Genomic DNA, 24,352 nt, shown 5'->3' with positions numbered 1-24,352 from the left:
GACATATAGCTTTAGTCCCAAGACTTGGGAGGCAGAGGCAGGCAGATCTGAGTTCAAGGCCAGCCTGGTGTACAGAGCAAGTTTCAGGACAGCCAGGGCTATAGAGAGAAACAAAGGACAAAGAAAAAAGCAAAAGAAAAAGGTAGAAGAGATCTGGGGATGTAGCTCAATGATAGACTCCTTTCCCAGTACTCTCCAGACCCTAGGTTCAGGCTTGAGTGTCTCAAACAACAAACAAACAAACTCCCTCAACAAGGGAAAACAGCAGGAAAGCTTAGTTTAAATGCAAAGGGTTATGGGGAGTTGTCTGGGTGATAGGGTCTTTACATCTGGACTGGGATGTCGTAGAATGTGTTTACACTCATCTAAACTCATTCATTAACACACTAAGAACATCTTACCGCAGGCGAACTAGACCTCTCACACAGCCAAGCCTAATGATGTCAGACTTATGAGAAATTTAGAACTACTCATTGCTAGGAACCACAGAAAACAAACATGCACCCTGCTTTCATAATCATCTACTGACCACAGAATGATTTTTTTTTTTTGGCAACAATTACCAATTCTGTGATTAAAATTGGGATTTTCATATGCTTTGTGTTTCACTAACAGAATATGACCATCCGTTCCAAAGTAAGCTTGTCCAGAGGGAAACTTGTCACAAGCGAAGCTAGCTGTCAAGTTGAAATAGTCAGAAAGAACATCCAGAATTAGTTTTAGCAATGTACGGAGTCAATCAAAACAGTCTAAACTGTTATTTCTGCAGGTAATCAACATAAATATGATTATCGTTGTTATCATTATTTTGAGATAGAGTTTCATGTAACTGTTCTCAACCTGTGGGGTTGCAACCCCTTTGGCAAGCATCTGTCTCCAAAAATATTTACATTATGGTTCATAACAGCAGCAAAATCACAGTTATGATGTAGCAAAGAAAGTATTGCATGGTTGGGGGTCACCATAACAGGAGGAACTGCATTAGAGGATTGGAGCATTAGAAAGGTTGAGAACCACTGGCTTCCTGTGTCCCAGACTGGTTTGGAACTTAGTGTGGATCTAAGGATGGCTTTGAACTCCTGATCCTTCTTCCTTCATCTCTTGAGTGTTAGGATTGCAGGCTTGCACCACCATGCCCAGCCAATACAAAGATTACTATTATACTATTATCTTATATTGTGCCCGTGTGTGTGTGTGTGTGTGTGTGTGTCTGTGTGTGTGTGTGTTCATGCACACGTGCATGCCTCTTTGTGTGTGCAGGAGAGAGTGTGTAGTTCTGAGGATAATGTTGGGTGCCTGCTCTTAACCATCTACCTTGTTTGAGGAGGTGTCCCTCTGTGCGTGCCAAGCTAGGGGCTAGAAAATTTCAGAGATTCTCCCATCTGCACTTCTCATCTATATATAGGAGTGCTGGAATTATAGACACATGCTACCACATCTGGCTTTATATGATCTCTGAATATATGTACTTAGGTCCTCATGCTTGCATAGCAAATATACTGCACTGAGCCATCGTCCCAGTTCAAATATGAAAACATTATTATTTAAACATGTATTTGTATGAGTGTCTGGTATCTGCAACTAAGTGCTGGTGCCCGTGGAAGCCAGAAGAGGGTGTCTGATTCCCTGGAGCTGGGGCTGCAGCTCTCTGCTCGGTGAACTTAGTAAGTAAGCTACTCTATGGGGGTGCTGAGAACTGAACCCCAGTCCTCTGCAAGAGCAGCAAGCATTCTTAATGGCTGAGCCATCTCTTGAGCCTGTATGTCCTTTTGTAAAGCACCAGATTTTTTTTAAAGATTTATTTATTATTTATTTATTATAATAACACTGTAGCTGTCTTCAGACACACCAGAAGAGGATGTCAGATCTCATTACGGGTGGTTGTGAGCCACCATGTGGTTGCTGGGATTTGAACTCATGACCTTCGGAAGAACAATCAGTGCTCTTATCTGCTGAGCCATCTCACCAGCCCCCCAGATTTTTTGAATACAGTGCATTTACAGCACATCTCATTGCAAACTAAACATATTTCAAGTTCTTGATGGTTCATATGTCGACAGTAGAGCAGCAGAGGATCCTTCAGATAAAGTACTAGGGAACAAAACACCATTTATCCTATGTCTAAAATTTGAATGTATTTTCATTAAGCACTTAAGATCAAGTAATGGTAAAAAAAATTTTTTAAAAAGATCAGATCTCTCACATATGATTTCAAAATAGAATTCCAAATGAATTATTAAAATTAAAAGGCATAATTTATATTACAAGGAATTAATATCAACCAACTAAGTAAAAGTCATTTATATACAGCTGGCATTTTATCTAAAAAATTTAAAGACTTAAATATTATCAAATATTTTAGTAAGAAGAAAATGTTCACGTCTTGCATTGAAAGTGGGATTTTTGGTTACTGTAGCAAATCCTCTTTTCTACATCTAGACCTATAGACCTATGCCCATCCCATGTGATATATGAATTGCTAATGCTGCAAAATGTTTCTTGGCTGCGATGTCAAGGGGAGCAGTGCTACAAATAATAATTTGATAACCCATGGCTACTTCCAGAACCACTCATTAGAGCAGGAAGGCCGCCAGAAATCAGATACTTGGCACTTCTTGAAAATGATGCTTTGTTTTTCAAGACTGGATTACGTTCCTGCTATCAGCAAGCAAGCGTTTGGAAAGCTAATTCATGACTATACTTTCTTACCTCTAGGCTTCTGTGGCTCAGGCCCTCTCCACATACTAGAGTGGAGCTGATGTCACCAGCAGCAGATCTGGGCAGCCTTTTTCTGCATTTGAACTCTGTCATCTTGACTTTAAGAACTGAGACCCAAAGATGGAGAGAAGTCATTCCTTGGAATGTGAGCAGTGTGAATCCTGAGAACAGAATGCTTAGGCTACTGGATTATAGCATGGCAGAGCTGGGCATAGAACCCTGCATTTGTTTTTACTGAAGGTGTGTGTGTGTGTATGTGTGTGTCTGTGTGTTTCATGTACATATATGTACATATGTATGCATTCCAGCAGATGGTTGCCTCTTTACAAATGAATCCCTAATGGAGTATACTACAGCCCATTTGTTCAGCTGCTGTTCAAGGCTGCTTTTGCTCTGAGAAGATGGAGTGATTTCTATAGAGACCATATGACATCTTAGCTGGTCCTTTAAGAATCTGCTGACCCTATTCAGGAGCCCTCTGTCTCTGGCTCTTGGTGATTTCCCTTTAAAGAAGGTTCTTTGGCTTGAGACCTTCTGTACATAAGTTTTGACCAGCTACTTCTGCTACAGTTGCTGGCAAAGCTTGAGAAGGGGTTCGCAAGGCTCCCATCGCAGGGCTGCGAGTTTTGTTGGCATCTCGTATCAAAGAGGCCAAGATTCTGAGAGAAGATGCTCAGTCCACGAGGCTGGCCATCCTAGCACTCTCAACTCAGTATGGAGGGCCCAGAGGGTTCCTGGAGTTATTCTTGGAACACTGAAGAAGTTGGTTCTATTACCAGTGAAGGAATGTTGCCTCGTCAGAGGAGAGAGACATGTTTGATGGTGAGAATGAAGGCAAGCAGGCAAAAAGCAAAGCTTCCTTCTTTTGTATTCTTTTATCTGGGCTGCCAGCATAAGGTGCCACCCACGTTTAGGGGTGAGTCTTTCTGTTTTAAATAATCAGATCAAAAAATACTTCCTAGGAGTGCCCAACAGCTTGTGTTTTAGTTGTTGCAGATGCAGTCAAGTTGACAAGCAAAGCTAACCATCACAGTCGTAGCGACTGGGACAACGGTTTTCACTAATGAGTCCAAAGGCAGCAAGGGGTTATGAGAACGGTTCACTTTCACTTTCTGCTTGCTGCTAGCCCTTCATCATCTATAGGAGGGAATTCCCAGCATCTCTTAAAGAGCATAGCTGGTACTAAATCTTGATTTTCCTCTGGCCCCGGTGTCCTGGATGGTGATGAGAATGGGCAGGAGGCCGAGGGGAGCTAGGCTCCTTGTCTGTCCAGGAGCCCAACCGATCTGTGATCAGTGTAGATGTAAGAAGCACTGTGCTATGGGGGAGATGTTTACCCCTGGAACCATGGTTACGGGGGCTTTTTGTTTGTTTGTTTCTATATCTGTGTCCTCCCTTAACTACATCATTCTTTGTTAGCTCCTTGTATTTGGCACATGGTGGGACCAGAGATTATAGTCATAGTTCTTTTTGGCTCACTCTGTGTACCATTCCAGGGATGGAGAGACACTAATTTAGAGGGCCTGTGGCAGGTGGGCAGGACAGAGAGACCAGCAGACTTTCTCCATGAGGACAACAGCCTCAGAAACATGTTCAATCTGAGGCTTCCAACCAAGGCTCCATAATTCAGCCAGGAACAATCTAGGGGCCTTGGCAAAGAGGAGACAAATGGAGCCTCTGGTTGAATGAAAATGGGAACAGATGTGCCTCATGCTCAGGCTGAGAACCTTTAAAATGAGGGACAAGATCATCTCTGAAGTTTTCAGCAGAATCGCTGAAAAACGTCCCCCAGAGAAAGCAGGACAGGGGAAGTTAGCAGGGAGGTCAAACACGGAGGGCTGTTGAGTGCTGGAGGACCCACCGCGGCCAGGGACAAATGACTCCTACCTGCCCCTGCCGCTCCTGCAGAGAAAGCCTGAGCCACAGCCTAAGGGAGCTGCTGATCTTGGAACTGGAGCTAGCAAGATGAGCTGTCGCTGCTTGAGGACAAATCTCTTTTAATTTTGTGCTCTCGAGGGGAGAGTGGGGATGGGTCAGCATGAGAGCAAGAGATTGGCTCAATAAGTAATGGTCCTGCTGGTTCCCCTAACACCCTAGCTGAGGGATGAGAGGAAAACCTCTCCACAGCTTACTAATGCCGGGCCTAGCTGCCAGGGGATAAGGGAGAACCAGTTGCTTTTCCCACTTGCCCTCTTATGGGACGTACAATGTGGAAAGTTTCTTAAGAACCATCCCATGTGGCCTCTGTGGAGCTTTAAGGACAGTCTGTCTGGAAGTTCTCAGTGCAGCGTGGACAAGGACTAACGAAAGCGGCTCCCTGGAGTTCTCTGCCCCACTTGTAGGTAGCATGGTAGGCTCCATGGTAGAGCCTCATCTGTCCTAAGCCAATGCCCCCTGCTTATGTATCTTTGGAGAGAATCACTATAGTAAGGAGAGGAGAAGGTGGTGGGGAAAGAAAGCCAAAAGCCAGAGCAGTTGGCAAATGCAATTTGTAGAAGGCCATTGATTTGTGCCAAGGTCCGGTACTGCCCTATAGACCAAACCAATATGGAGTTACTCAGGTTAAACCAAGCTAATGAACTTCAGAATGCAGTCAGGTAACACCCAGCCAGGTCTCTGTCAATAGTAGCAGTGGAGTGGCAGTCACTGCTGGAAAGGCCATCCCTTTCAAGCCAGGCTGAAGAAGGCACACCAGCAAAACTTTGTTAGCTCACTCTTATTTCTACCATCACTTCCACATTCTCTCCTGAAATTTCTCCCGACCTTGTGCAGTGTGGTGCTCTTCAAATTTGCTCTGGTTCTGGGGGCTACTCAGTTCTAGAATCATGAATAGGAGACAAGAAAGATCTTTATGCTAAACTTGTGGCAATGCTGACTTTGGATGAATCAAATTTCACTTGGTCTCTATAGAGAGTCTACTACTTCTGGTGGCTTGACATTCAATGTTTTGAGTTCTTAATGGTGGAGATGAGATACAGAACCACTGGAAAGGTATTTTTTCTTTCTCTACCCATCTTTCCCTGTCTCTGTCTCTCTGTCTCTTTGTCTCTCTGTCTCTGTGTCTCTCTGTGTCTGTCTGTCTGTCTGTCTCTCTTTCTCTTTCTCTTTCTCTTTCTCTTTCTCTTTCTCTGTGTGTCTCTCTCTCCCTCATCTTGAAACAATCTCTTGTATCTCATGTATTGCAGGATAGACTTGAACTTGCTCCAGAACTGAGGCTGGCCTTGGATTTCTGATCCTCCAGTTTCATCTTCCAAGTACTTGGAGTAGAGCCATGGGCTACACACCTGACTTATAGGGTCTGGGGAACCAATGCAGACCTTTTATAAATTTGTCAAGTGGTCTATCAACTGAGCCACAACCTCAACCTGAAACTGTACTCTGAGTGTTGATGTTTGCCTAGTCCAGAGACATGAACTGGGATGTACAGTCAGGATATACAGCTGGACAGAAGCCAATGTTCCCAGTTAATCATGAGATCATCTGGAGGTACAGAGCACTCTCCTTTGCATGGTGTGCGGAGATGTAGCATTTGGTGGATTAAATGCATTTTCATTTTATGATGTTTTCAACTTCTGATGGGTTTAACAGGACTTAACTCCACTAGAGATGGAGGAACACCTGTGACTTAGTCACTTTCCCGGAAACACAATGCATTTGACGTGTGTATTTGACAGCATCTGCTGGGAGGTAGTAGACGTTGATAAGGTAGGAAGCAGAGAGTTTTGGTCTTAGCCATGTTACAGCCAAGTCCTGATTGCACTGGAATATGAGTGCTTCTATATTGATGATACTGAGGGGAGGGGGTTCAGTGTAGATGATGAGATAGCTCAGTGGTTAAGGGTGCTTGATACTCTTTCAGAGGATCTGAGTTTCTTTCCCAACACCCATGTTGGGCAGCTCCCAACTACCAATAATTCCAGAGAACCTGATGCCCTTTCTCTAGCTTCTAAGGCTACCTCTACACATGTGACACACAGACACATGAGCACACACATAATTAAAAATAAACCTAAAAACAAATAAAAGGAAATGATGTGGCTGGAGTAGAATAGACCATTCCACACCCCAGAGCCGAATTCAATGACAAAGTAGATACTGAGAGTGCTGGGAGATGTGACTGCCATGCCCTAGAAGACTCATAGATGAGGTGCTATGTACCTGGCTCTGGCAGGACTCCAGGAATGCTATAAAAAGGGAGAAGGCTGGGATCTCTTCTCTGGGAGGGACAGAGAGGCCAGGCTTTTGGAATATCTCGGGGAAATAGGCAGTTTTTCTCCAAGATCTTCTTCTCAGAGAAAGGTTGTATCATGAACCATGGACTGTGAGTTTCTAACATTTAGTTCTTGAAGGTGCAGTTAGTTGCGCTGCAGCTCCTACATGGTGTCCACCCTTGGGAATCCTGTCCATCCTGGGCAGTCAGGGAAATCAGTCCTGTGCTGCTTCCCACCTCCTGGCCCTGTTCAGACTGCCGAGCTGGGCTGTCTGGGCTGCTCTCTGCAAGGCTTTCCTGCTTGCCACTTTGCTGCCGAGCAGATGGATGGCTCACAGGCCCCATTTTTCTCCCATAGCAGCAGGGAAAATGAATCTCGCCAAGTGTTGCCGACACCATCCTACCAGGTTGCACATCCATCGCAGACTGGGGCCACTGACAGAGCACAGGCCCATCTTTCAGCCCCACACTGAGGCCCAGGGGACAGACTGGTGAACATTTTGCATCTCTCCCTGCTGCTGTAGTCCTCCTCTAAACCTGCTGACTACCTCCCCAGGCTGGGCTGACCACGATAGCTTTGCAAAGAGATCTTACAACACAAGATAGATAAAGCTGGGTCTGGCAATGTTGGAAGGATGACAATGGTCCAGCCCTGCTCACCTCTGTAAACAGCATAGTGAAGGGTGACATCCATTGACTTCTCAAGAGCCAATTCTGCAAAGGACAGTGGTCAGGGGTCCTGACTTTGAATCCCTGTTCTTCTATTCTACAACTTCTAGTACTATGGACCAGTCACTCCAGGCTCAGGGTCTTGGTTTCTTCCAGTACTGGAATAGATTCTTTCCATTGCTTACTCCAGACTAATGGTATATTAGACATTACCATTATATATAGGACATTTAAAGGCAGGACACTAATGGTCCCATTTAGGAAGCACTTTACTGTGTCTAAGCTTGTATGCAAATGGCCACTGGTCATCGTAACCTGCGGGGGAGGGGAAAATCAGCTCTGTTTTATAGATTGGGTAACTGTAATAGAGACTCAAAGCAATGTGCAACCACTGGTAGATCCAGGATGCAAAAGTCTCTTCTTGGGCTGGTGAGATGGCTCAGTGGGTAAGAGCACTGATTGCTCTTTCACGGGTCCTGAGTTCAAATCCCAGCAACTACATGATGGCTCACAACCATTGGTAATGGGATCTGATGCCCTCTTCTGGTGCGTCTGAAGTCAGCTACAGTGTACTTATGTAATATATGTGTGTGTGTGTGTGTGTGTGTGTGTGTGTGTGTGTGTGTGTGTGTGTGTATCCTGCTGCTGTGGCTCTAGCTTTCTCACTAAGTTTAGTAGGAGAATGCTTGTCTGCTTCTACAACTCCCTAGGCAATTATTCCTTTGTTTACTTTCCCCTGTGGAGTGTGTCTTCCCTCCTCTGCCTGAATGTTATCTACAGAAATTTTGAGCTTTTCTAATGCCTTTCCTATACACCTGTCCTCAGATTTATTCCTTTCTGACCTGCATCCCTGGGAAGGGTTGCAAGAGAAAAGATTTAGCTATAGACCAGGTATGGTGGCTTGTCCCTGTAATCCCAGCACTCTGGAAATGAGGCAAAAGGATGGAGAGTTTGAAATAGCCTGGATATACAGTGAGTTCAAAGTCAGCCTCAAATACATAGAAAGACCCTGATTCAACAAAACAAAGCAGGTTAAGTTAAATTTTACAGGAGATAGACAGGTTTAGCCCTCATAGATTTCATGTGTTTCAATGTTTGGCCATAGGGAGTGGCATTTTTAGGAGGTGTGGTCTTATGAAAGTAGGTATGGTCGTGTTGGAAGAAGTGTGTCACTATGAGGGATGGGCTTTGAGGTCTCACATTATAAGCTCAATACATACAATGTGGAAGATAGAGTCCTACTGGCTGCCTGCAGAAGACAGTATCCTCTTGGCTGCCTTTGGATCAAGTTGTAAAACTCTCAGCTCCTCCAGCACTAAGTCCGCTTGCATGCATGCTTTCTAGTATGATGATATCAGACTGAACCTCTGAAACTATAAGCCAGCCCCAATTAAATGTTTGTCTTTATAAGAATTGCCTTGGTCATGGTGTCTCTTCACAGCAATAAAACCAGAACTAAGACACAGCTGTACAGGTTGTGAGTGGCTCTGAGATAGTCTCTCATTTGCTTGGAACTCACTAAGCAGGCTAGTCTTGCTGGCCAGCGAGCCCCAAGGATCCATCTCTCCTTCACTCCACCATGCCTAGTCTTACTTTTGTTTTTATCCCCCATGGGAATTGAACTCAGGTCCTCGTGGCAGCTAGCACTTACCAACCATCTCCAAGTCTAGGATTCTATAATGCGTCCTACTGCCATAATGAGTACCTAGTGACTGGGTTATAGGGGGCCAGGATATCAAGTCCTCATGTGCCAGAGAGGTGAATTCAGGAGGCCTTCCACCGTGCATAGGGCCCCAGAAGAAGGGAACTATAAGAGTGGGTGCCCCTCTCTCAGATGGATGGCATACGTACAGAGTCCCTCAGAGTCTCAGTATTGTACCCATATCCCATTTTGTCCGGAGTGCACTGTGGGATAGTTAGGGCTAGAGGTTTGCTCTTGTTTTGGCTGTAACTTCTACTTCCAGCTGAGATGAGAGAGTGGGCTTATTTACTTTTAAAAGCAGGTCCCTGCGGGTGTGACTTGGGAAGGATCCCTGCTAGGTTTTGGAACTGAAGGAAAGGGACAAAATGGCCTGGGATAAGATTTAAATGCTGTCATCCCCCCCACCAGAAGTTGATCTTTGTGCAGTTTGGGGAGAATTCTGAGAATGGAAGGAAGTCAACATGCAAGCACCTTTCTCTCTCTACACACCATTTTGGGAGACTGTGGACTTCTCAAAGCTCATCCCTTGGGCCTGCCTCCCTTCCAAATGTTCTGACAGCGTGGACCCCTTATCCTGTGTCACCTTCTCCCGCTTCCCCTATTGCTGACCATCATTGGGATTCTGGACTCATACTGGCAGTCCAGATTGGTGGCAGGCTGTCCTTGGTCTCAGCACATCTCTAAGTCACTTCACTGACCCAGAGCCACAGGAAAGATGGTAGGCTGCTGGGTGGAGGAATGTGGGCCCCAAGATTTGCTGTATTGTGCTCCCATTTAACCCAGAGATGGGGAGTGCTCCCCGAGGGTACACACCCTGGCTAGGGTTAGAGCTGATCCCATAGTCCTCTTCCTGGGGGTACATGTGAAAAGCAGGGTCTCTGTCCCAGATCACCAACTCCAGTCAACACAGTGTGGCCTTGTCCAAATCACACACATGATGGTGCTTCCTAAGTCCCAGGCCCTAAGGCTGATAGAGGATGCAGCACAGAGTAAAGAAAGCCAGTGTCCACGGGGAGTTTCACCCCAGTGTGGGGGTGCGTGTTGAGTTTTGTCCACCTGTGCAGCTCTTGTCCGATGGATCTTGTCACCTGGGATCCGAGGACCTGAAAGAATAGGGTGGATCACATTCTAATGCTGTGCACAATCGGACTTCTGTTTAGTGGACCTTTTATACACAAATGTAACAAAGAGAGTAATGACCCAAGGAAGGCTGTTTCAGAAAAACGTGATCAGAAAAAAAAATGTGTAAATAAACGTCAGTAAGCACTTACTAAATATTACCAGGGCAGCCCTTTCCCAGAACTCTCTCAGGACCTACCAATAAACACAATTGCCTGGCACGTACTATAGATTATATCTGGGAGAAAATGAAAGCAAAGCAGAAGGCCATATCTAGACTCTGGGTACACTGACCAGATTGGGTGCTGTAGCTGTGTTCCGACATCCAACAAGAATAAACATGTCTTATAAACTGAATGTAAATGTTTTACAGAGGAGGCTTGAAATCACGTCCAAGAACAATCCAAGGAACAAAATGCACCTGAGGTAAAAGGCCCTCTGATTTTTCTCCCTGGAGACTCTCTCACAGAACTCCCGCCCCCCCCCAGCCTGTTCATCATGCATAGTTCTTTTGACCACATTCCAGCAGTAGAGCAGTAAAACATTCGTTAAATAGAAGGCTCTGGGGATGGCAGGTGTGGTGAAGGCCTCCTGGAGGGTACGTAGTCGTGTGGAGGTCTTGTGGGTGAAGGAGCCCAGAAAGGCCTCGGAGGTGCAACAGTGACCAGAGAGAAGTCATCATTTTTTCCTAGCATTTCCCAGGGCCCTGGGGCAGTTCAGCAGAAACTGGGTTCAATGGTCTAGTGTGGATCTGGAGGAGTCGCACAGAAGACGGCTTCCTGAACTGTCTCAGGGACCTTGGAGCCTGGTATACAGCCTGTGCTCATCCACGACTAGGAATCACATCCCACCAGGCTCAACCCCAGGAGAAAGGGTTTGTGGGTAACACAGATACTCCCTGGTCATGCCCCATTTTAGAAACAAACAAACAAACAAACAAACAACCCACCCCGACCCCGATCCAGAGCTTTTAGCTCCTGATGTTACTCATCTCTTTTACCACAGCTGCCAGGGCTGCAGAAATCCCTCCCCGCTGGAAAGGCCCCTTCAAGAGGACTAAGATGCTGCTTTGGGAAAAGAGGACAGGAGGATGGAGTTAGAAGAGCTGGCAGCCAGCCACCAGACTGTGTCCTCACCAGCCTGTGAACACAGCCCAGAGAAAAACCGAAGGGGAGAAGCTGCTCGGCTCGGGCCTGGCCTTATCTGCTCCTCGCCCCGCAGATAGGCATCAGTGCACTTAGAACTCATGCCAGGCTGGGAAGGGGAAGGGAGCTGAGCATGGTCCTGCATGGCAAACAGCAGCTGGCCCATTGTATCAGAGGGCCTGGCTCTAAGTATCCCAGTCCTGTCCTTTCTAAGCACTCTGTTCCCTGTGATAGAATCTGGGCTAGGAAGACTGACAGACTGTCCCTGCTCTGAATTTGGCTTCTCATTTTAGAGGAATCCCAGGGACTGAGGAGCTCAGGGTAGGGTATATCTTGAGGAATGCTTAAAGTAGACAATGTTATACCAGCTCACAGCTATCCTCTCTTGAGTTGCCTAAGCTATCACATACATACACACACACACACACACACACACACACACATACACACACAAATGCACATGCACACGCACGCATGCACGCCATAACCCAACTTCTCTGTAGTAAAGTAAAATATTAGTTTCTCACTTTTAGAGACTTCCAAAGTCTTCTGGGAACTGTTCAAGTTCCCTGAGAGATGACTCAGGTCAAAAAGGAAGATCTGTCTCTAAATGCCAAGAAAAAAAAAAATCAGCAGCAAAAAGACCAGACCTCTGTGTCTCCTCGCTTTAGGGGTGCATCCTTCTTTGAAAGATCATGAAATGATTATTGGTGCTTACTGAGGTGATCTGAAGGCTTAGCCAATCTCTGTTATCTGGGCACAATGAGTGACTCATTTAATTCTCTTGAGAACCCTCCAAGATGGGCATTTTATTCATGGCTGGGGAGCCAAAGCTCTGGGAAGAATCAACCTTGCTCCTCTCGTGGTCTGGTGAATTAAGATGTACCACTTGGCAGCCTTTGCTTCTGCCAGCCTCACTGGGGCTCCCTCCACAATCCTTTCTGACTGTTGTGCAAGGGGACCAGGCACCCTGAAGGAGGGCTTCTGTCCCCAGGTCCCACCTCACCAGGCACCAGCCCTGAGTGAATCGTTTCATTAGAGTTAATAACACAGCCCCTTTAACTGCAATGTTTCCAAATAGAGGGCCCTCCAGTCACTTTAATGAACAGATAAGAATCTTTGTAATTAACTCAGTGATGGCTTGCATGAGAATGGCAGTCTTCTGAAATGCTGGGAGAGCTTTTATTTACTGCTGTAAGTATGGGTTGTTGGCTTGGCCCACCCCCCCTGCCTTCCACAAGCTCAGCACACATTGGGACCCCTGAAGGTTATTTATGCAGATGGGCTGCAGCTCCTGCTCACAGGAGCATACTGGAGCTTCAAGGGCTGCCCGATTCTACTCCACCTCCTCCATTAGACCCAGCCTTGTACTTCTCACCTGTAACCTGCGTCTTCTCAATAGCAGCATGGTGGTAATAAAATGGGGGAGCAGCCGCTGCTTCTTAGTACTGCATAGGTGCTGTGAGGAGGAGGCTCCAGATGCCTCTATGCACACATGCAATTAGGACATGTGTATAAGGGTGACCATGGAGAGTATACTGGAGAGCGTGAGTTGCATCTTGAGTGGAGCCTGTATAGGGCTGCATAGGAGGCTTGTACACATAGGCGTTAAAGGTGTGCACATGTTTCATAGAGTCATTTCTGAAAGGAGGAGAGAATCTTGGGCACCTTAGAAGGTTCTGGAGTTGCCAGATCCTCAAGGTTCCTCCCCAAGGTGATGGAAGCAGTCACTGGGGCAAGTGAGAGGGGACTCTTCTTCCTGCTGAGCTGTGCAGGGAGATCTGAGGATGGAGATCCGTGACACAGCTGCCTTTGAGTGCCCCATGCTCCTGTAAGTAGGCTCAGTCAACTCATGGGCCCTACGAGCAGGATTGGGATGGAATGGATTCCCATGCCTGCTCCCGGCACCCTGTCTGGGATGATCAGACTCCTTTGTTCCTATCTCCCCAGGAGAAGTCACACAGCATACAAGGGGACGTGGGAGTGTGCGCACTTGTGGAGGCACAAGGAACAGGCACCTGTCTGTGTTATCTGCAACTTTGGCCAGTGCTCTGCTGACCCGCCCCTCATGCCTGGGGCTTCTATCAAAAGCTACTGTTTAATCACCTGACTGGACCAGTGGCTTCAGAGTGGAGTTTTCTGAGGTCACCGAGAACCAGGCATTGCTGAAGATTTCCTAAGGGAGCTACAATCGCGGGAATGATCTCTTCAGCCCCTGAGAGACACGGTCCCTGCACTAGCTGGAGCCTCACGATCACCCACTCCATAGCCAGCTTCCCACAGAGGGGAACCTGGATCTAAAACTGAAGGATATGGGAAAGATACGACGTCACTAGTGTGCAGGTGTGTGTCTGTGCAGGCAGAGGGAGGGGAATGGCGTTCCAGGTTCCTGTCAGATCTGAGCAATGGCATCTCCTCTCTACCTCTACCTCTCCTAGAGAGGGAAGTCTGGGCCAAGGAGGGGAGGGGAGGCTGGCAAATATCCAGGAGGAACAGAATTAAAGAGTAAAGGAGGAAGCCTTACCAACCCCCATACCTCCATCTTTTACTTTCTAGGTTACCTCTGATGGGTGAGATGTCAGATGGAGCCTTTCAGGGTAGGTAATGAGCTGTCTGGTTCCTTTTACTGAGGAGTGGAAAGCTCCCAGGACTGGCTCACTCTCCTTTCTCTGTCCTGTTCAACACCTCCAGCTGGCAGGCCCTTCCTAATGGAAGTTGCCCCAAAGACCCCACCCCAGCCAACTCAGAGAAAGCCCACCAAGTACTTTTTTTTTTTTTACAGAAGGGGCAAGGCGGTGCCCACCAAGATGGCTCTCAGAGGACATCCACCAAGATGGATCTCAGAGGTGGGCCAGAGACTGGGATGCCCAGCCACACCCCTGACCCATTTCAGGTCTCCTAATGAGTCCTTTATCTAAGCATCTGCTTCCACTGGTTCCTCCTTCAGGCTGGGAACCAAGAAGATATGGGGCCGCACCCTTCCTGTCGTCTCCAGAGTGACATTTTAGCCATCTGTAGACCCCCATTGCTGTCTCCCACTCTGCTTCATGCTGCCCTTCTGCATTGTCTGTTTTCCGCCTTTGCCCTGAGTGTGGAGGATGCACACTCATCCCTACTTACTTCTTCAGATTCTCTGAGGTCATTTCCGTGGGATGGAGAAAAGGATGCAGGGCTGGGTGGGACTTGGGCTTCCAATCTTGGGGCCTGAGGACCACCAAAAGCACTCAAGGGACCTATGAGCCTGGGATTTTTGCACAAGAGGAAGGTCCAGTCTCTTTGCACATGAGAATAACACAAGGTTCATAACCACACACACATCAATGAAGTAAGGATTCCTATCACACCCACGGACTTCTGTCTGGTGTTCTCGCCACTGCCATAATGACTGAGCTCACAGTCTCTACTCAGGAGACCAGTAGTGTAAGTTCTCTGGGCCTCAGTCTGGTCATCTCTATTATGGGTATAACTAGACCTAGTTGACCTGGCAGCTGGGACATTAATGAAATGGCACCTCTAACACATGGAGCAGGTAGTAAGCCCCCAGCAAGTATTAGTAACAATTTCTTGACCTCATTTCCTCTGTGATTGCACTGTATAGTAGATGGGACCTGGTAGCACTCTCTACACCACTGTGGGAGGGGTGGGGGTCCTCAGGGATGCCTTCAACTTCAACCTCTCAGGTTCTGCCTTGTCCCAGTGGTCCAGGGAAAGGGCAAATGCAGGTTCATTCTCAGTTGCTTCCAGCAGTATCTGTCCTCTGCCATCAGCTCCCCAAAGGAGGCACCTGCTGAGGAAAGGCCCTGGGGGACTCTGCTCTGATGGTTGTATGGTTGCTGGGTTAGGCAGCCAGCTGAGAAGAGTCCCAGGTGAGAGGGATCTGTGTCCCTCAGACGATGGTTCCAAATACTTATCTTCTACCTATGCTTCAAATGAGGTCCTGCAGCCTTCCTCCCCAAGTCCTTATCCATCTTTCCCTCACACCTCCCCCACCTCTCTTTCTCCATCACAATCCTCTCCAGCTTTATTCGCAACTCCTGCTGATGTCATCAGGAAGAAAGGAGTTTCAAAGCACTCACTAGATCACATCTAAGCTGGAGACATTTGAGCAAATGCCTTGCCCTTCCTGAGTCTGTTGTTCTGTGATGAAGGAGTAGGGATCTCTACTCTTAGGTAATCTTGGTAGAGATATGAGTGTTGGACCTCTAGGGCCACTTAAGAAAGGCCGGTAGATATCGCCTGGTAGATATCTATTCATTCACAAACGGGAAGCCGAGGGACCAGAGGTAGTGTTATGTTAGCTGAAGTTCACAGCACAAGCATGGCTGGGCTATAGGAGCCCCTGACATACAAAATGCCTTGGGAAGTTTATTCCCTTTAAGATTTTCTACATCTTCATTCGTTGTGTTTGGGTGTCTCTACATTTGGTTTGTAGACCTTGCCTAAATGATCACTGTCTAAAGGGGAGCACATGCTTAGTGTTTAGTTAATACCCAAGTGGAGACAGGCATGCTCCATTGCTGGGGTCTAGGCTGGAATAGGGGGGACTCTGGAGCCTGTTGTCGGGAAGAGACCCAGTATGTTCTCTGCCTTGCCTCCCTGTTCTAACTGCCTGAGAAATCACATTTTGCTAGTGAACCGATTCCTAGGCCCAGTTTCTCAGCATCCTTTAAGTATCCCTCTGCCAATAGTTATTCTGTACAAGGTGTCTCCATTCATTTTAGGGGTTGAAGACAACTTTTTATAAAAAGAGGAGTTGAGTGCCTGGGTTGTTTCAGAGCAGCTGTTAACTTAAGGTCCTCACCTCATTCCTGTCAAATCTGCTCCGGCTTGAATTCCTCTAGGGTCATGCAGAGTGGTTTCTAGTGATTGCTTCTGAGCTCCCGAACGTGGACAGTGTGAAGGATGAGGAGAAAGGGTCACAAATTACAGGACAGGATGGCAGGCACAACTGTGGGCTCCGTTCCAAAGCCTGCTGTGTTGCTTTGGCCCTCTTTGCCTCCACTATGGGCCCTAGTGTCTTGACTGGCAATAGTGTAAGCAAAGACCACTCTAACAGTGTCTGACTTGCTCCTGCAGCATCCTCAGCCCTGGGGAATTGGGGGGGAGGGGGAGGGTAGGGCTCTGCAACAGAGCAGCTGCTCATTCTTCTCCCCAGTGTCTCCACATGGGAGGAAGCGGTTGGCAAGTCCTGATTCTGTACACTGCTGTAATGCACCAACTCTATTCTCCTTGCCCAACCCTGGGCTATATTCTATCTACTGCAGCTTCTGCCTCATGGTCTGGTCACTCTGTCATCCTTCCTTCACCCAGGCAGAGAAAAAAAAAATCTAAACCTCATGTGGGATCCTGATGCCCAAACCCATGGGATTCTGCAGCACTCCTTCTGTGCCCCATCCCTAATCCTTTTCATAGAGGCTTATTTTTTTATTGTCAGTGACTTAGGAACAGGGACATGGCTACAGTGCTGAGCCGAAGAAGCCTGGGTCTCCATATCAACCAGGAATGTCTGAGTATCCTCTGCCTTCCCCTTCTCCTTGGTGGACCCAAGGCAAAACTCTATGGTCATTCCAGGTGGCAGCACAGAGCTAATGTGTGGTGCCTTTGAGGACTGGTCCACATTGCAGCCCAGACCCCTGGCAGAGTCCAGCACACAGTAGGAAATTAGTGCCTTAAATAAGTTTAACACTAGTGACTCTGAAATATTCTTTCTGAGGATGCTTCTAGGTCACTCTCATCTCTCTCCCCGAGAGCTCCAAGGGCATCTGCGACTTCCTACACTGATAAAACATGGTACAGGGCATCCTAGGCTGTTACAGGGATGCTGGCTGTAACACCAGCTACCCAGGAGGTCGAGGTAGGCGGCTTGCAAGTTCAAAGCCTGCTCAGGTCACAGGGTGAGTTGAAGGCTACTCTGGGTCACTCTGCATTTAGTGAGGACCCTGCTGCAAGCAGACAAATCAAAAGAAGTATGAGCTGATGGCCCAGCCACAGGTGGCTTGCCTACCACATGCAAAGTCCTCAGTTCAGTTCCCAGTACTAGAAAGATAAATCAAGCTCAGGGTGATGAACTGCCACTGAGTCTGCATTTGAACTTTAATCTAGTTAGCAAACGTTTGCTGATCACTTACCAATTCCAGGCACCATATTAGGCACAAAGGGTTAAGAAAAATGATGGAGACTCCCATAGTTCTCTGAGGCAGTGGTTCTCAACCTATGGGTGGTAAGCCTTCTGGGGGTCGAGTATCAGCAATCCTGAATATCAGATATCCACATTATGAATCATAACAGTAGCAAGAGTACAGTTATGAAATATCAACAAAAATAATTTTATGGTTGGGGGTCTTCTGGGGGTCACCACCACGTGAGGAACTATATATTAAAAGGGTCCAGCATTAGGAAGGCTGAGAACCACTGCTCTAAGGATCCTGAGTGAGCTGCATACAGATGTGCTTATGCTCTGGCTTCTGAACAGGAAGCCTGACCTGAGCCCAAGTCCTACCCTGTGCTCAGCTTTTGGGGTGGCTCACTCTAGCCACTAAGCTGTTACCAAACACATGGTAAGCTAATGGAATGTCAGTTTCCGGTCTCCCCATTCAGATTCAGACTCACACCTTCCTCAAAAGTTGGACTCTGGTCCCATTCATTGACACTCTCTGAGCTTGTGATCTCTGCTAGGTGTAGTGACTACCATGCGCACTGGAGAGAGACTTGCCCAAGGCTGCAGTGATTGTGAGACAGAGCCATGCAAGTCAGCTGGCTTTCTGTGGCGAACTCAATAGATAAATAAATAAATATATAAATAAATATTTGTTCTGCAGCCCCAGTCTGCTTCCATAATCCTTCCCTTTTCAAGATGGCTACTACAGCCCTGTGTATGGGCTGACTAGCTACCCTGGCAGGATCTGAGTTTCAGGCTATGTGGTCTCTCAGGAGCCTGGGAGACCTTGTGCATGTTTCCAAGCCCAGAGGCGCTCTTCCCATTCAAAAGTCAGAGCCACATCCAACAGGGCTTTCCCATCTGATCTACAGGGAAGAACAGACATGCTCCTGCAATAGTGGATGCAAGGAAAGACTTCCACCAAGCAGGCAAAGGAAATGGAGACATTCTGGTGGGCGTGTGAAGTTCATTAGAGCTCTTTCTTGTCTCCCTTCCCCCATCAAACCTCTTTCCTGACTAAGCCAGTCTCAAGGCCAGCTCCTTCCTCCTGCATTGGTCACTGAAGACTCCCAGAGAAGACCCATGTTTGAAGGCCACCTTTACATGGTGCCCGCCCACGTCTTAAGAGACATAACGTGTAGGGAAGAAGACACCAGCCCTCAGGCCGCCAGTGTTGCCCCATGGTGTCCTGTGGTGAGCAGACAAGGAAAAGACAGAGCCAGCCTCTGTGTACTCTCTGCGGGGAACTGTTGTCCCCAACCCAGGCCGATGCTTTCCATTTATTTATGAAAAACTGACACAGTGGTGGGTAGAACCCAAGAAGTGTGGCTGGGGAAATGGGCAAGGCGCTTGAGCAATAGCTTCCTCTGCCTTCACCCACCCCATGGGCCCTTGCAATACTCCCAGTCGGTCCCCTCCATCTCAGGACTGCTGGCTGTGGTTGCCTGCCCTGTGGTGTAGAGGGAAGCAGGAGTGAGCAGAGCCCAGGCTAAGGCGCAGTAGTGTTGATCTTGCTGTGGGGACAGGCTGTATGTACATCACCTGCGCTTGCTGTGTGGGTGGGGTTTGGCCAGAGAAAAATGAAAGCCCCTCTTGCTTGAGCCCTCTCCAAGTCTAAGGAGCAGTGGAAGCCACAGGAAAGTGCCCATTTCACATTGGACCCTCTGCAGTCAGCTCCATGCTTGGGAGACACCTAGAAACCAGCAGACACCACAACTGTCCCCCAACACTCCAATGTTCTGTCTGCAGCAAGACCCTTGGCAAGGCGGGCAGCCACCACTTCCCACCCTGCAGGACGGAAATCCCTGAATATTGGTTTAAGAAAAGTCTTTGTGCAGCCTGTGACACAAGACCCCACCAGGGTCCCCTGCACAGGGGGCACCATTAGGGAACATGGGAGGCATAGCAGGGCACAGTGTAGGCCCACCTGGCCCCAAGTTTGGCCATGGCGACACAATCTCTGGGCAGTGGGGATGTCTAAGATGGAATGAGGTTTGGAAAGGGTGAACAGGGCTGAACTGTCTCCCTGCTTCACGCTGGGTTTAGATGGTGCCTTCCACCTGCAAGGGGCAGAAGGTCAAAGTGGATCTGGCCACAACTGGCCAGACCAAAGCTGCAGTGGCAGGGACTATAAAATCCATTCAGCTGCCCAGAGTCCCTGTGAGCTGGGTGGGTACAGGCTGAGTCCCAGCCAGAGGCCACCACATGTGTGGGGATATCCTACCCCCACCCCTAAGTCACCACTATGCAATGTCTTTGATTCTGCGCATGTAATTGTGCAGATCCGGGGGCGGAGTGGGCCGTGTGGTTCCGGCCACATCTGGACAACCCCAACCCAGGTCCTCTTCGTCGTCCTCCTCCTCTTCGCCAGCAGGCACTGAGTCATAAGCCAGCTCCTCCGAGGGTAGAGTGGTAAAGGTCGTGAACTTGACCCTCTTCCGCTTAGAAGTGGGTGAGCTAGCAGGGTCCTCCGTCTGGTCCCTGGCCGAGCCCCCAGAGGAGCCGTCCCCACGGCCGTGTACTTGACTCTGGACGCTGGTCTGCGAACTGCCGCTGCTGTGGTGATCACCGTGGCAGCAGGCAGGCACGGTTTCCAGCGCGCTCCCTGCAGGCGGTGACAGCTCACCTTGCACCCGCAGTGGCTGCCCGTTGCCCAGGAACACCCAGTGGTGAGAATGGTCCATACTGGTCTGGCCCTCAGGAGGGATGCGCTTGTGCCGATATCGCAGCACGAACACGATGCAGTTGATAAGGAAGACAAGGATGGCAAGGCAGAAGACCCCCAGCAGGGCGTACATACCAATCTCTAGATCCGTCAGCCCCCGAGGCATCTGCAAGAAGCCGGTGGGCAGCGGCAAGAAGTCCTCTGTGGGTGGCACAGGTCCGGCAGTGCCCAATCCAGGGACCTCACCAGCGGGAATAGCAGTGCCGGGTGGGCCAGCTCCTCGGGCTTCGTCCTCGCCCCCACCAGGCCCCGGTTGGCTGGGCCCTGGATAATCATATGTGGGATCCTCCTCGTCCCGCCCAAAGTGTACCCGCAGGCCCACAGGAGTAGTAGCCAGCACACTCTTGCGCTTGGTTTTCTGGCAGCTCTCTGAGATGGTGAGCTCCGCACGGAGCAGATTTCCTGCCCCCTCTGCTTCGGCCACCACCACTGGGAAAGCCTTGTCCTGGGTCACAGTGGCCACCCGCTCATCCAGGCTGCTCACCAAAAGCCCGTAGTCCCGGGAACTGTACAGAGAGAGTGGGGCTGTGGTTCCGTCACTGTAGGAGAGCCACAGGCTCAGCAGGGCTTCCTGAAAGAAGAGAAGGGAGAGGGGATGGGAGTCACTTCCCGTCTTACACTTCTCTGATAGATACCAGCTCTGCCTGGCTCAGTACCAAGACTTTCTGCCCCCTTGGATTCCTTGAACTGGAAATGTTGGGTGCTAGCTGAGACTCAGGACCATCTCTGAAGTATAATGTGAGGTCCCTTTTACTTTGGGGAAGGGAACAGAGAACAGGGTCTCCAGGTCTTAGCAGCCACCCTGAAGATACTCCTCTTAGCTCCCCTTTGGGGTTTACCTCATCAGCTACAGAGGTAACCCCACATCTCTCTGTCTGACCCCTTGGCTAGTAAAGCCCAGGAAATAAAAAGAGAGGGACCTGGGTCAAAGAGTAGGGCACAAGGGACCCCAATGGCCTAAGACCATCCGCCATCTTTCTGCCTCTGTCCTACAGCTAATACCTATACTACATAAGTGAAGTTTCAGGGATGAGTTTGGAGGATGTGGAGGAGAGAACCCCCCAAGAAACCACGAGAGGACCCTTAACGGGGAGACTGGGACCCCCCGCTCACCCCTGTAAAGGACTGGGTGATGAAGTACAAAGCTCCTTGTATATCTAAAGGCCTTGTCTTTCAGTGGATGGCACAGGGTGGGGTGGAGTCTTCAGGTCTTATGGGAGGAGTTTCAGGGAGTCAGTTACCTGCTTGACAAAGCTGAGGGTGGGCTGCACAGCTGTGGTAGCCAGGATGGTGTGGCTGCTCCCAGGGCTGGGTCGCAGGGACAAGGTGAGACTGGCCACCACTTGGGCCTGCAGCTGTGTGATACTGACTTTCTCCTCTGTCACTGTCAGCAATGTCTCCCCCAGCACAGCCTCGGTCAGGGGGGATACCACCTAAGACAGAACAGGCTGGTAGGGGGTAGCTGGGAAGGAGCTGCCTGGCTCAGGTTCCCCAACCAAGGGAACTGATGGGCAGGAGTGCGTAGAACTCCCGGCTCTCACATGCAGTTCCGTAAGTAGGGGCAGTGGAGATTCAAGGTCTCCCGGGGGCCAGGCAGAAGTGCCTCAGATAAAAGAGGTAGCAGTGAATAGGAACTGGTAGGAGCTGCAGGATCAATTGTTTTATAAACAAAATACATCTGTAGGTTGTGGTCATTTATAAGCTTATAGATGGCTGATTTCTATTTGGCCATCCCACTGTCAGAGAGGAAGGCATGAACTGAAGTCTTAGACCACTCACCCATAGGTTTCTTCTTGTAACTCCGTAGCACCATTTGTCTTTCCACAGCTGTGGTCCCAGGTCCTGTTCTGACTCACCACCCCCACTCCCACCCCCACCCCCAACCCCAGGATGACTATGAAGGCTGATGAAGCCTGGATGGGAATTCCACCAAGACATGAGAAGAACTTGCCCTTGGAAGGTGCAAGCTCAGGCAGAGGGGGAAAAGTGTTTCTTAGGGGCCGCTGCAGTAGCTTTCAGAAGTGAAGTTCCTGGGCACACCTGGGTTCTCTACCTGCAGGTAACCCAGGTTCCCAGGCCTACCATTTTGTACCTGGATAGAGCCCTTTCCTACCTTGAAGGGTGTGGTGCCTGGCTCCAGTCCTGCCAGAGTGTTGCTGTCCACCAGGTGGGCCACTCGGGGGTCACCCACCCGCATGAAGTCACTAACCAGGTCAGTGACCTCTACCAGCCAGTCCGGGCCCAACATGGTGACCACCTGGTCGGTGCCCTCAGAGGATGTCGTGTGAAACTGTGTGAAGACCTGCAGGGTGGCATGCTGGTATTGCAGAGTACAGCCTCGGTTGGCACTCTGTCTTCGTTCCTCTTCCTCTTCCTCCTCATCTTCGCTCTCTCGAGCTGACCTGGGGAATGCCAAAGTCAGGGCTAGGGGCTTAGAAGTACCCAACCCTGGTTTTCTCTGGCTCATGCACATCTCTCCCCTTGAACTTGGCCTGGCCTCTTTGCCCGGGCACAAACCCTCGTGGGCACAAGCCCTCCTTGACTATGTACAGAGCTAGCTATCCCAGCATCTCTCACCTGGAGAGATTTCTTCTTTTACCTTTGCAACCCATGCCTACCAACAGCGGCTAAGAGTTGAGCGAGTGTGGTCGCTTCTTCAGCACTGAGCATGCACATGGCACTGTGCTGAGCCTCAAACTAGAGCAAGAAGGGATGCTGGTAGCAAGCTCAGCTGGTATGTCCTGTGGCTATGAGTGGTACATGAATGTAAGTCTGGTGTGTAACTGAGGAGGTTTCCAAGCAAAGGGTAGAGGGGGAGTCAGTTTCTTCTTGGTGCTTTTATTTATTTCCTTTTAGAAGGCAAAGGCAAGGACTCCCAGCTCGGGCTCGCTCTCCCTTGAACTTCTGGATACTTCTGCCTTACTGGGACTGCAGGCATGTACTATCTATCACACCTGGAATGTGTGGTGCTGGGGGTTGAAGCCAGGGCTTCATGCATTCTAGGCAAGTGTTCAATTGCATCAATTACACCCCAAGTCTCCTCTCGTTGCTCAGAGAAAGACCAAGAAAAAAAAAGAGAGAGAGAAAAGAAATAGGGCATTAAGCAAAGGGGAACCTGGACTTAATGATTTAGGAAATCCTCTGCCTACACTGCTTGGAAAAGATGATAAAGTCAGGGAGACTTCCTGCCAGGAAGGTAAGCACTGGTGCTTTGTTAGAATTAACTAAGACATCCATTCACACAGAGGTCTTTTTTTTACTATGTTTTAACTAATTTAATCCTCACCACAGTCCTGTAAAGCGTTATATTGTCCACTTCACCATGAGCTTGCACTATCAGTGGATGATAAACTCAGGATTTAAACCAGGCTACTTGGCCAAAGGGTTTATTACAACACCCTCAGTACTCAAAGCAGCATGGTCCTTGCTCTGCAGCTGGTCAGCAATGCAGAGTCCAAAGCCTGCTTATCCCCACCCTGAAACAGAGACTGCACTCGGACCAAAGCCCCAGGTATGGAAAGCCACATTCAGGCTGGAGGGGCCCTGCTACCATGCCTGCTTTTTCAGTCACTGCAGCCCCGAATGCAGCCCAGCTCTCCCTCCCTTCTCTCCATAGCCCTGGCTACCCACACAGCCCTGCTGGGCTCCACTGTGGCAGCTCTGAATGGCTGAGTGTGGTAAGTAGACACAGACATGGCCCACAGGCAGGCACCGAGATGTGAAGTCTGCATCTTGGCCAGGGAGCTTGTCTGTACCTGTGTGTTACGGTGAACCTGTATCCAGCCAGGGAGAGGTAGTATGTGTCTGATGCTATCTGGGTGGGTGTGCCTGGGTGGGAGTCATGGGTACAGTGTGTGGCTCTGTGTTTGAGGGTGTGTCCAGTCCCCTGGATCCTAGGAGTCCCCAA

At 48.9% G+C, this 24,352-nt stretch overlaps 1 protein-coding gene across 1 annotated transcript in view; it reads right to left on the bottom strand.

Annotated features, from left to right (window-relative positions):
* Window positions 1–18,947: 18,947 nt before the first annotated feature.
* Tmem132e (transmembrane protein 132E) overlaps window positions 18,948–24,352 on the bottom strand; it is a 57,893-nt gene continuing 52,488 nt past the window's right edge. The window contains exons 8-10 of the mRNA XM_031354051.1: window positions 22,559–22,847; window positions 21,687–21,878; window positions 18,948–21,016 (exon numbers count right to left, since the gene is read on the bottom strand). Coding sequence (XP_031209911.1) covers window positions 19,964–21,016; window positions 21,687–21,878; window positions 22,559–22,847 — 1,534 coding nt within the window. The 3' untranslated portion in view covers window positions 18,948–19,963. The remainder of the gene's footprint in view (window positions 21,017–21,686; window positions 21,879–22,558; window positions 22,848–24,352) is intronic.

This window comes from Mastomys coucha, unplaced genomic scaffold, assembly GCF_008632895.1.
Source record: "Mastomys coucha isolate ucsf_1 unplaced genomic scaffold, UCSF_Mcou_1 pScaffold5, whole genome shotgun sequence".
NCBI lineage: Eukaryota > Metazoa > Chordata > Mammalia > Rodentia > Muridae > Mastomys > Mastomys coucha.
This window is presented reverse-complemented; position numbering and strand designations above follow the sequence as displayed.